At 35.9% G+C, this 15889-nt stretch overlaps 1 protein-coding gene across 1 annotated transcript in view; it reads right to left on the bottom strand.

The window, feature by feature from the left end:
* The window catches only part of LOC136854613 (rap guanine nucleotide exchange factor 6-like), a 420706-nt gene that overhangs the window by 66700 nt on the left and 338117 nt on the right, over window positions 1–15889 (bottom strand). The window contains exon 2 of the mRNA XM_067131135.1: window positions 7694–9217. Coding sequence (XP_066987236.1) covers window positions 7694–7861 — 168 coding nt within the window. The 5' untranslated portion in view covers window positions 7862–9217. The remainder of the gene's footprint in view (window positions 1–7693; window positions 9218–15889) is intronic.

Below are 15889 nucleotides of genomic sequence, written 5' to 3' on the forward strand. Positions count from 1 at the left end.
TACAATTACAAATTTATCCTATTCCTATCGTGTCTGCTTGATTTATATTATCATCAGTGGGGAACGTGCTCCGGGCAGCATTCTCCTACACATTTCTTCTCGCGGAAATGGACCAATTTTGTCTACAAGTTGACCAACATGAGCAACTGCAGCTTTTCCACCAATATTGGCCACTTTGTAACATCTCTGGAGTCAAGATGCAAAATGACACAAGAAACTTTGCCAATATGACAGCGTCTTTAGTTAGATACTAGTAATTTTTTGTAATTATTACTGTCATATGAACTTGTGCTGCCATATTAAAATATTACCGTTTACATATATCTTAACTCCCATTTTAACGTGTTTTCCCTACTGGGAAATAACTTTCGATAGAAAATGCGCTGCATTTCTGCGATAATGTTCTTATGATATATATATATATATATATATATATATATATATATATATATATATATATATATATATATATAAATATATATATATATATATATATATATATATATATATATATATATATATGTATACTATATATATATATGTCAAACTTATATTGCCTAATCGTGGATGAATACTCTGTGCCCGAGGACAGCCTACCTTCATGTTAAAACTTACATACCTACCATATCGTCCACCGGCAGCCACCCACCCCAGCCAAGAGTTTGGAAGCGCATATGACTCTACTGTAGATTAAAAGGTTGCAAAACCTTCAGCATGATGGTACGGAAATCCAGTTTTAGGAAAGTCAAAAAAGAAGCTGGTCGAAGCCTTGAACTAGATGAAAGGTGTGAAAATATCTGCAACGGCTACAATTGACTCATTCAAGATTATTATAATCCGAACAATCTCATAAATAATTACAAATCACAGATCTAGATCAATTAGAGGTGTTTAATATTAACGGGGACACCTAATTTTAGGTGTTTTTGAATCTACCTATACATTAAGACAAAATCTGTTAAATTATATAGGACACGAAAAACTTTTCCCTTCTCGTTATTCTAGGCCTAAAACAAATACTGGCTGGTAACATGTTCGTACACACATACTGTATATGTTCACACTTATAATTCAGGAATTATTTTTGTACTCCAAGTAACTAATTTGGAAGGGAAAGACTGCTTACAATTCCCGTATTACTGCTGTCTAAGTTAAGTATACCTTAGTTTAACCAGACCACTGAGCTGATTAACAACTCTCCTAGGGCTGGCCCGAAGGATTAGACTTATTTTACGTGGCTAAGAACCAATTGGTTACCTAGCAACGGGAATCCGAACCACATCATACCGAGAAATGAATTTCTATCACCAGGAATAAATTCCTCTAATTCTTCACTGGCCGGCCGGAGACTCGAACTCGGGCCTAGCAGAGTGCTAACCGAGAACTCTACCGACTCATCCAATGAGGAACTACTGCTGTCTAAAGTGGTAGATATTTCAGTTATCAGTTCTTTTTCTTTTGTTTTGTTAGATTAGCTGTGCTTCTGAGGGATTTACTTATATATATAATATATATTATATATATATATATATATATATATATATATATATATATATATATATATATATATATATATATATATATATATATATATATATATATATATATAGAAACCTTCAGAAAGTTTAACTGCACCTACCGTATGGTAGTTTACTTAGAAAAAAAGTTTTTTTTACAATAACTTTCCAACAGATGTCAAAACTCATTTTTCCAATTCAAGCCTACATAAATTTATGAAACTTGTTCACTTGTAACCTTTCACATTCGAATCGTGTTGATACTATGCACGCACACAGGCGCGTACATTCATCAGAATATGTGATTTGGTGGACCTGTAAACGGTATGGTAACAAATGGATTGATCAGCTATTCTCTTGCCGACTGTTGCATTACCTAACATGTAACCTTTTTCACTGGTAATTGTTACAGCTACATAATCAAAATGATTTTGTCGAAGAATACCCGTTTAAAATTTTTTGGGGGTTTTGCATCAAATTTTGAGCATATTTGTTACACCTCCGTGTTTCAGGGATTCGGATTTTTTTTAACACTGATTCGTATAGGGAAAAGACCAACATGATATGGAGTTCTTTTACATATGAATTATCTTGTAATTTTTTTTTTGGTGGGGGGGGGAGGACCGCTTGCGTAAACATTTGCAATGTTTGCCGTCCAATGTAGATGATTCACAATAAACTGACCCATGGTGACGTAGGTTACATACGGTTTATATTAGCAGATAAACAAGAAAAAGAAATGGTTACTGTAAAAGTTTTCAAGGATTTTCCTCCCCATTTCCATGCTATACAGCTTTTAAACCTCGATTTCTGCGAAGCCAGCAGTTCTAAAAACAGTATTGGCTTTCAACTCAAGTTTAAAGGCTAAGATACAGGAACGCGAACAACTTAAATCCTCAAACAAATATCTGAAAGTAAGAAGCCCCTATTTACACTGTCGTAACCTTAGTGTTGCGCTCAAGAGACCATAGAAGTTTAGTTTATAATAAGTACCGGTAAGTTCACTGTTCAACCATATAACATTTTAAGTAATATTTGTTCGAGTTTTTCAACCGTGAAATTACACGGTACACAAACCTTTTAGTTAAATACGAGTATTTCCCAACTCAGGTCGAAGAGCTACTTACCCACTGGGACGTTAAAATGGGAATCATGTCAAGAGTTAATTCCTTAATAAAAACAGAACTGTTATGGCTTGTACATAGCCTAATTATGATTGCCATAGAGTCTACTTAAATACATGACATACGAGCTTTCTCATTAGTTTGCACAAAGTGGTAGTTCTTCAAAGCTTTCTCAGATATAAGTACTGCTCTACAAATCACTGAAGTAGAGCAAAAAATTTAGTTACGTTTTGCCAAAAGAGCACAGATAACTATAATTGGTTGCAAAAAGCTCTCTCTCTCTCTCTCTCTCTCTCTATAAGTTGCTGATATAAAGGAACATCCAATATCTATCGCCAGAGGACATATTGCAATACCCTTATCACGTCAAGGCGCCGACATATAGTTTGCTTTTCCAGAACGACTATACCTTAGACTGAAGCATGTAATCCTCGACCAGGCAAATTTATAAGCTGTACGCTAAGACAGCAGAATATAAGTGAATCTCTTCAGAGGCGTTCGATCTCATTAATCAGACTGCTAAAGCCGTCTAAGAAAAACGGTTGCACTACTTAAATGCCACATTTTGTGTTTTTCATATAGGTTATCAAAGCTTTTAGCAGCACAAGTTGGTCCTTTTTGGGGTATCGTACACATATTTGGGGTGTGTTTATACACTATAAGAGTATATGTGTCTATATATATATATATATATATATATATATATATATATATATATATATATATAAATAGATAGATAGATAGATAGATAAATTGATAGACAGACAGACAGAAAGACAGACAGATAGATAGACAGACAGATAGATAGATAGATAGATAGACAGATAGATAGATAGCTAGACAGATAGATAGATAGACAGACCAACAGACATACAGACAGAAAGACAGATAGATAGATAGCTAGACAGATAGATAGACAGACAGACAGACAGACATATATTCACATCTCATAAGCACGCGTCAACCAGAACCTGCTTCCCGGAAGGAGCGAAGAATCGCGATGTGTCAGCCATCCAGCCCAAGAGAGCCCGAGAAGTGAGTTTCCCAGCTAAAGACATTTCCACGTCAGGTATTGGCATCTGATAAGGTCAACGCCGGCACTGCGTCAGGCCGTCAGCAACTCAGACGTGACAGCGGACACAGATAAAAACACCGGCGTCAGGAAACATTTTCCCGTAGATGAACCTGACGAACTGCCAACGCACAAAGACACACACGAGAAGGATATTTGACCCAGAGTCATTTTCCTTTCGCCTGGATGAAGCCTTCCTTATTCCATCTCCGCAGATACACAGACAGACAGATAGGCAATGCATTCGTACGGAATCACCATTTTCTTACTCTTTTCTACGAGAGAGACTGACAGACGAATCATAATTTTAGATAGCAAGACTTATTATACATATACGCTGGAGATGCTGACATACAATATAAAAATATCTTTATTTCTATTTATAATTGTTTTTAATTTTAATTATTTTTCATTTTAATTTTTTTTATTTCTTTGCTTTTTAATTTTATGTTTTTACTTATATCTTTTTTATATTTGTTATCTCTATGTTCATTTCTATTCCTTTTTTATTTATTTTAAATAATTACTGACATTTGACAAGGTCAGCGTCGGCACTGCGTTATGAAATCACGCCATTGGAAAAATTAGAATGAGAGAGAGAGAGAGAGAGAGAGAGAGAGAGAGAGAGAGAGAGAGAGAGAGAGAGAGAGTACTCTGCATGAAAGGGGAACAAGGCACAGCCTGAACATTCAGATCACGATAGCACTTACCTATGATCGTGGGAAATGGTTGGCGCATGCAGATCACTCTCTCTCTCTCTCTCTCTCTCTCTCTCTCTCTCTCTCTCTCTCTCTCTCTCTCTCTCTCTCTCTCTGATGCAAACGTTACAGATCACGAGAGATGAAGTGATTTGTTTCAGGGGAAAGGCAAAATGAGAAAAATTTACCATATACTTAGGGGTTGTTGATTCGAATATTTTTTGCGGACGTGAAATGTAAATAGTTAATAAACATGGAATTACACATAGAAACTGAAAGTTGTAAAAACATTACATAAGCAAGACGGAAGGAGGAAGAATTGGGGGATAATCTGATAGCTGAAGTTTGGTAAACTGGAACAAGCAAGACTGTGAAACAAACGTTACTAACGCTGCACAATTAGGCTGCAGATAAACGTAACGTGCAGGAGCTATGGTCACCTGCTTCTTAGGGGGAACGATTTGCTACAGATGCACAAAAGAGACGAGACTATCTTTCCCCTTGGGGTTCAAGTCCATTCTTTTCCAAAGTATTGTATCAGTTGAGTTTTGACTGGAGGAGAGTACAGTACTGCGTTAAGCTGTCCACACCGTAGGTTAAAAAGGCAAACACAAAATGTGTAAGCCACATACATACTTTCATACACACACACAAACACTATACATATATATATGTATATATGCATATATATACATATATACGGAAGAAAAACCTGTCTCCTTTTTTTCATATACATCCAGAAAAGTTCTCCAATCTGAGCACCTTGAGTCCGACAAGGAATATTGTCGAGATCACACAACGTACCTGAGCTGATTGCAATCTTTCCGCGATGGAATAGGCTCTTAAGCGGAAACGTGGCATACGAGCTATCAACTGTTCGGATTCGAGGTTCTCGAATTTGGGACACGAATTCGAAAGCATAGGAGAAGCAGAAAGTTAAAATCGAAGGTAAAGCAGAACAAGAAATTAAAGTTCTTTGTGGTTAATATTTATATCCAATGTGTGTGTGTATATATATATATATATATATATATATATATATATATATATATATATATATATATATATATATATTACATATATATTGCTCTTTGGTCATATTTTCTCTCTTATGCAATTTCTACTCAAGTCAATGGCACTGTTCACAGATACTATCGTCTTATCAACGTCTTCATAAGAAGGACAATGCCAATGACTTCAACAGAAATATATATATATAGTATATATATATATATATATATATATATATATATATATATATATATATATATATATATATATATATATATATATAATCACCCGCAATAAGTGATACATAATCAGCTGTGAAAAGGTGAAACAGATAAGAAAGAGAAGAACGCTCAGGCTGCGTTTGGTGTAAAAAATTACTGTATAACATTATTTAGTCAAAATAAAAAAACCACACACACACGCGCGCGCGCGCATGCATAAGCACACACAACTGCACAATAAGATGAAGTCTCTGCATAATCACACATCCACTAGAGTAAGTACGTCACGACCAGCCACACCCTGTGGGGAAACGTTTTGAAATAATCCGTGTTCGATATTTATCCTGCCCACAATAATTTTTGCACTATATTCAAGAGCAACGACACGTATTATAAATTAGTCACAAGCATAAACAAGTAAAAAATGCGCCGAAGGAACTTCGGCGCAACCGAGTTTTCTGTACAGCGTATAATGCTGTATAAGCCGCGGCCGATGAAACTTTCAGCCACGACCCGGTGGTGACATGTCCTATATCGTTGCCAGACGTACGATTATGGCTAGCTTTAACCTTAAATAGAATAAAAACTACTGAGGCTAGAGGGCTGCAATTTGGTATGCTTGATGACTGGAGGGTAGATGATCAACATACCAATTTGCAGCCTTCTAGCCTCAGTAGTTTTTAAGGTCTGAGGGCTGACAGAAGAAGGCAGACGAACAGACAACTAGCCATCTCAATACTTTTCTTTTACAGAAAACTAAAAATAAGCGATTTACTAGTACCTCGAGAGTGTGTCTTATGAATGGTTTCACCTTACTGAACTGATGATTACCTCGTCGAGGCCCCTCCTGTTCGAAGTTATATATTTCGAAAGAGTATTCAGCACTCACGTATAGTGACAAGAAGAGACAGGATAAGGAATGATTTCATAAGAGGGACGGTGAAAGTTACAAAAATATCAAAGAAGATGCAACAGAGACGATTACAATGGTTTGGACATGTTATGAGAAGAGAGGAGGATTCTGTATGTAAAAGAACCATGAATATGGAAGTGCCTGGAACAAGGAGGAGAGGTAGACCAAGAATGAGATGGAGGACACAGTTAACAGGGACATGCAGGAGAAGAACGTGAGTGAGGTAATGGTGCATGATCGCAGAAGATGGAGAAGACTAATAACAAACAGCGACCCCATATAAAGATGGGAAAAGCTGAAGATAAAGAAGAAGATGACGTATAGTGTTTTTACTCTCTTTTGTTTTGCTCTCCTTACTCTATCTACGGCACAACTTGGTACCTAATTCATTACTTAGGTCAATAAAGGCATACTGGTTTATAGGGATCGTGCCCATTCAAGTCGACCTCTTACCAATAAGCTACGAGAGAGAGAGAGAGAGAGAGAGAGAGAGAGAGAGAGAGAGAGAGAGAGAGAGAGAGAGTCTAGGAAACAATATTTGTTTTTCATTGATATTCACACGTTATATCTAATGCTCTGCATAAACAAACACTGTCTACCGTTGTTTCTAAACAACAGGCCGAAGTTCGAATCCTGGCCGGTGCTGATGCACTTGTCGCTGTTAATTCCCTTTGGGTGTCACTTATTCCAAAAGTATAGTGAATTCGATATTAACATTAATTGCGACTGTAATATTTGTATTAGTGACAAAAATTCATATACACACACACACATAGAGAGAGAGAGAGAGAGAGAGAGAGAGAGAGAGAGAGAGAGAGAGAGAGAGAGAGAGAGAGGAATCATTATTGCAGGCAACAAAACTTGTTTTTACTGAAGATATTTACATAAAACAGAAAACTATATGTAAGTATAAATAATTGTAAATGTATATATACTGTATATATATATATATATATATATATATATATATATATATATATATATATATATATAATACAAATATAAATATAAATATATATATATATATATATATATATATAAATATATATATATATATATATATATATATATATATATATATATATATATATATATATATTATAAAACAGCCACACTGGTAGACAAAGCACAACTCACCTGAAGCGATCGTTCTTCAGGTATGACCCTGAGCGCCCGGATGAACCTCTTGTCGTGGTAGTCATCCATGATGGCGGATGTCTGCGTGAAAATAGGCGGATGAATCCTCTGGCTCTCCGCCGGAGCAATGGGATACGCTCTCGAAACTAGGAGCGTGCCATGCTGCATGCTCGCAGGTTCTCGCCTGGGGGACGCTGTGCCACACTTAAAATACAAAATGCGGACGAGATTCCGCGAGGTGGGTTAGCCTCTTCTTTATACCCTAGGTCGCGAGGGAAGATTGATCTTCTTCCCTGTTCTGCAGACGAAATAAGGGCTTAACCCCTGCACAAGATTTATCCGCTTCTCTTTCTCCCCTTTCTAAAGATTTATCGATTCGGTTCGCAGACAGGGAAAGGGTGCTGTTGAAATCTGTTGAAGTATTACAATATGGCACAACAGGTGATTTATGTACCAATGTATTCACAGGTTTTCCAAAGGAAATTATATTCTTTTGGGATTAATCACTAACTTGTTTTATGTTTCTACTTCTCGTAGGGCGATTTAACCTATTCGCTGTCGAACCCTAACAAAAAACAAAGTATGGCACCAGTGGTGATTTATCCCCTTCTCTGTTCCCTGGGTCTAAGGCGATTTACTCCAGGGGGGGATTTTTCCTCTCATAAATGCTAACTTATTATATTCTCTATTCACGGATACGAAGGATGCTGTTGAAGTTTGAGAGAGAAGCAATGAAATTCGAAAGAGAAATAACCTCTTAGAGTCAGCTTCCGAGGGATATATTAATCTTTAGGTTTCCCGAATCACAAAGGAACGGTGAATCTCCTCACAGTCATTCGAACTCCCAAGGATTAATCCTTTCCTTTCCTTTCCACAATTTCCCTCTTGAAATCTTCTCTTTTCACCGAATTTTCAAAAGTGTTCCATTCACAAGGTTTTGGCACTGCCTGTAGTAGATTGTCTTAAGAGCAACTTGACAGAGTTAGATTGTTTACAGATCACGAGAACAGTGAAGGCGTCTGAGTTCGTTGGTAAATTACCTATCGAAAGGCTGCACTTCCATCATGTAGGCTCACTCGTCACTTGTAATTGATGAGCCAACTGAAGAAAGCACTTGAAAGTATCACATCCCAAGGTGAGGCTTCGAAAGGCACTTGTGACGCTTCCATGGTGGTGACTAAGTAAGAATGAGATCCAATGTAAATTTAATATAAATCTATAAAAAAAGTATTTACACGTTATCAAAATCTTCACTTCAGAGATGATTTAATGTTAGATAACACAACGTGGTGACAGAAAGATGACTTATATTATATTAAAACATTCACTTGCGGCAGATTTAACTTTAGATAAGAGATCACTGAAGTTCAAAATTCCTCACATACTACAAAATGTACCGAGATCACATTGCCAGAAAAGATGATGCTTTGGAAATGGCTCAGAGTGACTTCATCTTGCTTAAGAAGAATTCACATTCCAGCGTTGGGTTGGAGGACTCCTCGAGGCAACAGCAGCAAGGCGTTCCTGAAAAAATGAAAAGGTAAATAACATTACTGTTTATTCATAACTAGGGGATGTACACTGAAAAATAAAATGCTAAAAATATAATAAAACTGTACAGGAATATTAAGGGATAAAGTTGCACATTACAGTTTTCACCAAACACAAAATGACAATAATGTGTGCGTGCACACACACACACACACACACACACACACACACACACACACACACACACACATATATATATATATATATATATATATATATATATATATATATATATATATATATTTATGTATATAACACTAGTTTTTGTGGCTAACCTAGAGAGATCTTGGGCTATCACAAAATAAGACCTCCAGGAAAATATAACTGAAGATGGTATATACAGTTCTACAGAGTTTATACTGTAACAACATAAAAGTATTACTGAATTCATAAAGTGATGAAACTAAATACAAAAAAATCATCATCATTATCGTCTCCAACGCCGCTTGACGCAAAGGGCCCCCGTGAAATTCCGCCGCTCATGTCTTTACCGTGCTCTATCTTTCACAAATCTCCACTCATCCCCAGCCTACCTTCTCATAGCTCTTATTCATAGAAGTCTCAAGTCTTCCAACATTACTGGCGCCCACAGGAGTCCAGCTGACATTAGCAGATATTATTCTATACCATGACTGATGTCTACATGGCAATACAGATCGTACTGGACTTATGTATAATTTTACTTTCAGATGCATTTTAAACCTATTTGATGTCAAAATCTTACTCAGCTTGCCTATTGTTTACTGGACCTTTTTTTTTTTTATTAGCCTTTCACTAAATTCCAAAGCTAAAAACCTGTATTGTATATTATTGTTCCTAAGTACTGGAAACACTCAACCTCATCAATCCATCTCTCCATCAAATGCTAGGCAGAGGTCATTTCTAAATCAAGCCTATATATTTACAGTACGTAGGGTAATCTAAGGAAGATTTTCTGCCTAAAGACTCTACAGGATAGCCAGTTCCTTGTAGTGCGCAGTTCTGGATGACTAAGGCCAATGGCTCCTGCAATTGCAAAAGAGTTTTAAACAAAGTTATCCACTATGAATCTAGAGTTGAAGCTGAGGGGACATAGCAATCAATCATTGCGCTTACAATTTCTGGCGCTCAACTCGAGCAAGGCCACAATTTTCGATTGTGGATCTATCCTTTACTTAAACAGGTGACAATCTACACAGCAGCAGGTGCTCGTACTCCGAGTTCGGGGCCCTAATCCAGGTAATTCCAGCCAGGCCAGCTAGGCCTGGTGCTCACTATGGGACGGGGATGCAACTCCATGAAAGTATATACATACTCCAGTTTCCCCTGGGATAAAATACACATTCAAGTCTTAAGTGTGGACATATGTAACACCTGAAAAAAAATTTGAATCGCACATTTCTTAAAGGCCAACTATTTATATTTTCTGATAAAGTCTCTAGAGTCGAGACGTAACCCTATGATAGATAAATACTGTACATAAATATCTGAAAATTCTGACGTCATTAGTTTTACTTCGAATTCCAAACTTAAAGTCTTTTAATTTTTAAATCTTTGTAGATAAATTCCTTTAGTTAATGTATCGACAGAGAAAATAATATTTTCTTCAATTTTACAGTCGTCATCCAGAGCCGTATTTCAAATATTGTAAATATTGACGGTGTATCTTCCAAACAGATTAATGACTTCGCCATGGACGACTTCCTTTCACCCAAATCATCCTGTATCTGTACGACATCTTTTCAACCAAAAATATTCCCAAAGATTGATGATCTAAATATCGAGCAGTAAGCACAAAAATACGTAAGCATATCACTGCTCGCATTGAAATTTTAGTATCTATAAAGTCTCACTTAATTTGGAGTATCTCTCTGAATCAAATAATATAACAAAGAAATTTAATTCATCATTATGTCCAGATAGCTTTAGGTAACTCAAATTAATATCTTGAATAAAAGTTGTTGATGCATGTTTTCGTAAACTAGCTTCTAATCGTGGTTCATGAAGTTCTATATCAATTATATTGAAGCATCCTTGATAAAATGCAATGTATATACCTATTTTGGTTTTTCTTATTGTAACCATGAAACTTTAAGGATAATAAACTACAAGATCACAACTGCTATCGTCCAGCACGGGGCCAACCTCTCTCCCCACTAGCCCCTATCTGTTTTGACACTCTTATATTATCCTTATTTCTGACACAATGGTATTCTAGCAGCAAATAATGATTCTAAATATAAGGAATTATGTCGAAAAGAAGAATAACACTAAAAAAAAGGGGAACCACTCGTCATTACTGAAAATCTAAAGAGGGTGACTTCAGACGAAATGGCTGAGATCCACAATATCTAACATCTGTTGATGTTAATGTTACTATCCTCTGTATTACAAACAATAATCAATCTCTCTTGAAAAGTCCAAAGACGACAAACTAAATATGCTTTAGCCATACGAAGGTTTAGGTGAGTAAACTGAGACGAACACAAGAGAGGAGAATACAGTAGAAAAACTAGTAACATAATAAAGCAAGAAAACTTTTAAACTAATAATCGTCCTTTCAAAATCATCAAGCCATAAAATAACAGCAGAAATTATTGACATTGTGTATGGCCTCTTCCAAAAACAAACAAATAAATAAATTAATAAAAAAATACAAAAAATCACAAACAAAAAGAACAACTGTTCGACACAGTGGATCCAAAATGTCAAACATCTCAGCATTGCCACTCCAACTAGAAAGAGAAAATTAGCTAAATTTTTGAAAAAAAATTTCAGAAAGGAAAGGAATCAGTGTTAAAAAATAGTGATATTTTCCACTAAAACCTGACTTAGAAACACATTCCATCTACCTAAGCCATCTTCATTAATTATGAAACAGAAAAGAAAATTTCCATATAATACTACTGTGTGTAATCACCAAAAGGGAAATTGAAAATCAAGCCTGTAGGAGGTTTCAGAGATTACAGTGAAGTACAAAACAGGAAGAAAGGTTACTTGATCACCACCTGGTACCGAGGTAAAGAACATGAAGTCAGCTCTCGTACAAATCAGCGCAGGTTCTACATCAAATCCAAATTGTTCTATAATTACGGAACTGGAATCTCAAGTGCCCTTAACAATGAATTAATAACTACGGAGAGGTGACTTACAACCACTGTTGTGAGTTCGATAAGGATGTGAATAATTGAAGTTAATTACGAATTGACTTCAGTAATTGCTACCTAACTTGTACTGGTTGATGAAATATGTGCAGGTGACAAAAATTCTATGAGAAGCCAATATGCTCTTGAAATTTCAAAAATGGCACCTTGAATAAAGAAAACAACGAAAATTCAGGCTCATTGGAATAATATGCCTTATACAGTAAAAGAAGTGCGATAGGAGCAACATTGTACATGACGATCTCATCAATGAATCAATGCGAGTGTGTATGAACGATTGTGTTAAATTAGCCTACATGAATGCAAACGCTCAAAAAATATAACACGTCACAGTACTCAACTTACTAACGTTTTCTCACGAGAGAGAGAGAGAGAGAGAGAGAGAGAGAGAGAGAGAGAGAGAGAGAGAGAGAGAGAGAGAGAAGCGGATGTTTTAACAAGAGAAAACTCAGTACGACCATAGCAGGATACACTACCCTTGGGGAATTAGTGAAGACTGGGACAGTACCCCTCAGGGGTCAACGCAAAATCACTACGCCACACACTCAATATTCTTTCTATTCCTTCTCCTTCATCTACCAAGAATAACTCATAGAGTTTTACGTCACAACTATTATCAAGAAAGAAATTATCTTCATTACTAAAACCTTAAAGAAATCATTTACCAACCCTAGAGCTTTAAAGATATTTGAAGAGAGAGAGAGAGAGAGAGAGAGAGAGAGAGAGAGAGAGAGAGAGAGAGAGAGAGAGAGAGAGAATTCTCCGGAGGAAATCAAGGCCAAAGCCTCCCCTTTACCTTTCCCAGCACTCGCATCTGCCTGATCTGCAACGATGTATATAATTACTTGGATACATAACGTTCAATTACAGCCGGGTCGCGGCATTAGTCGTAATGATGTTGCGTATTCGAGGCGAGGGATTAATAAAATCCAGAGGACAAGACATGACTTACGGTCTGGGATCGTTGACTCTTCCTCGATTATACATTTACAGAGTAGTCGACTCTCTGAAGCTTGCATTCATACATTTGTGTAGAGTATGTTTGCTAGCGGTGTAAAAAAATAAAAAAAAAAGTCAGCAAGTATGTCTTACCATTATGTCCTGGGCTCTTTGAGATTCTATTTGGTTTGAAGATTTGGAAAAACAAAAAATTTACTTCAACAAAGCGGCGTTTACCAAGGCCCACAGAACAGTGCTGTTCTCTGGATCTTGGTATTAACAATTAACATAAGTGGTCCAATGGTCTTTGAATATTACTAGAAATGGCCAGTCGGATAAGCTCTTTACTTTAATAACAAACATCCACTGTTATATACAAATACGCAATGAAAAAAAAAATACGAAATCGCAAATACGTACAAATTTAAATATTATAAAAAAGTATTAAAAAAGAAACAAACTTCTTACGAAAATAACTAAATCATATGCACGAAAAAAAAAAACGTGTTAACAAAGAGAATTCTCATTCAACATGCAAATGGGGTACATGTTTCAAATGCTTGTCAGACCTGACGACTATATACAATATACAAACTGCATACTAAACTGATATTCAGTTTTTAGTTAAGCTATTTTTTTCTGCACAATGAAAAGTATTATGTAATTCGTCAAAACTACTTGTTGTTTGCTAATGACAGCAGCCTTGAAATTTAAGAAGAATCTATTACTTTTCATATACAAAATCCATTTCTACTAAACCAGCAGACTTGCAGTACATTACATGACACACAAAAAAAAAAAAATCACAAAATCAACAAGGATACTGAACTGTGTATATTCTCTTTCTCTCTCTTTCTCTCTCTCACGCGCATGTACGGTATGCCCTATACCTGGTTCATTGACCAAATTAATTTAAAAGACAAATTTAGGAGAATTAAACTGAAGGTGATCTAAATCAATATAAATAGACCCCGTATTCATTAACATTATTCACGAGATAAATAAATTTGCATTTATGGTTTGGATAACAAAATGCAGATGCAAGCTTAATGTAAAAATAGGGTTATAAGTACATAAGAATTTAACATGAAAAAATGCGGTTTCAAAAAACTACATTTCAGCATATGTAAGAAAATTTTCAGGAATACATGTGGTGAAAAAAATAGCATAAGAACAAAGGAACATATATTTAGCAGAAATACTGTAATTTAACAAAAACATATAAGTTGAAACAGTAATTAAAGTAGAGCAATATGTACCGCTGTGAGAGAGAGAGAGAGAGAGAGAGAGAGAGAGAGAGAGAGAGAGAGAGAGAACCAGTTCATGCAATTTCTGATAACGATAACAGCCACGTTATGGGGCAGGTGTGTTTGTGGGTCCGCCAATGAGTCACCGCTAGGGGGCAGGTGTGTGCCTCAAATAATTCTCATGAATATTCCTACATTCCCTCACTACCTTTTCCCCTGAGCGTCAAAAGCTATTCGTGATAAAACTTCCATAATAATTTTCTAAATATAAAAGTTGGTGTTTACCTCTATCAGGGTCGACAACTCTGCGAATTACAATTAATAAAAAAGGCTTTCCTTCGGCAAAATAAAGATTCCTTAAGCCAGAACAGATTACCAAAATGGGGATTAACGAAAACTATAAAAATAAAATTCTTAATGACACACACACAAACTACCGTAAGATTTTAATCTATATCTATATATATATATATATATATATATATATATATATATATATATATACATATACTGTATACACATATATATATACACACATACTGTGGAACAAAAAATAAAAGCTTAGCCCCCAATATCAACAAACCTGATGAAAACTTTCAACGGTCTATTACCAGTTGTTATAAGGAGAAATAACAGTCAACGTTGTTCCGTAATTCCCTCGGACGCACCCACACCAAATTCTTCCTTTTTTGTACTAAAACTTTTGCAGTAACATAAAACACACCAATCATATACGAGCAAACTTTGACCCTATTAGCTTGTCATGTCTCCGTTGCACTAGAAACTCTCTCTCTCTCTCTCTCTCTCTCTCTCTCTCTCTGTGATGCCTACGATGTCTCCACCAAAGATGTACAAAGCATAACGAAAACGATCAACGATCAACGGTAAAAACAAATTTCAAATTAAACACGTTTTCCTAAATACGGTGATATCAATTCCATGGGAAATGAAACCCTTAATCAGTAACGATTAATCGCACTACAGTAACTCTGAAGAAAACTAAACAGGTAATGACTAATTTAGTTGGGGTTGGGATTGTGTAACGGTTAAAGACAAATTCTTCTTGCATAGTTTAGCAGATACAAAGGCAATTACTTTCCTTAATTTTTAAACTATAGGGGAAATGATTTAGGATTGAGTTTAAACATCTGCCGTTTTCTGGATATCGCCGTAAATGTGTTGAGCTGTTCACTGAAAATATAAATTTATGTACCTGAAACTAGAATCAACTTTGGTGTATTTCTACAACACGGCCGAGCAAGAAAAATGTCTTATCTGTTACATCAAAAAAAGAAACTGAGCATACAAAAAGTATT

This window comes from Macrobrachium rosenbergii, chromosome 29, assembly GCF_040412425.1.
Source record: "Macrobrachium rosenbergii isolate ZJJX-2024 chromosome 29, ASM4041242v1, whole genome shotgun sequence".
Lineage (NCBI taxonomy): Eukaryota > Metazoa > Arthropoda > Malacostraca > Decapoda > Palaemonidae > Macrobrachium > Macrobrachium rosenbergii.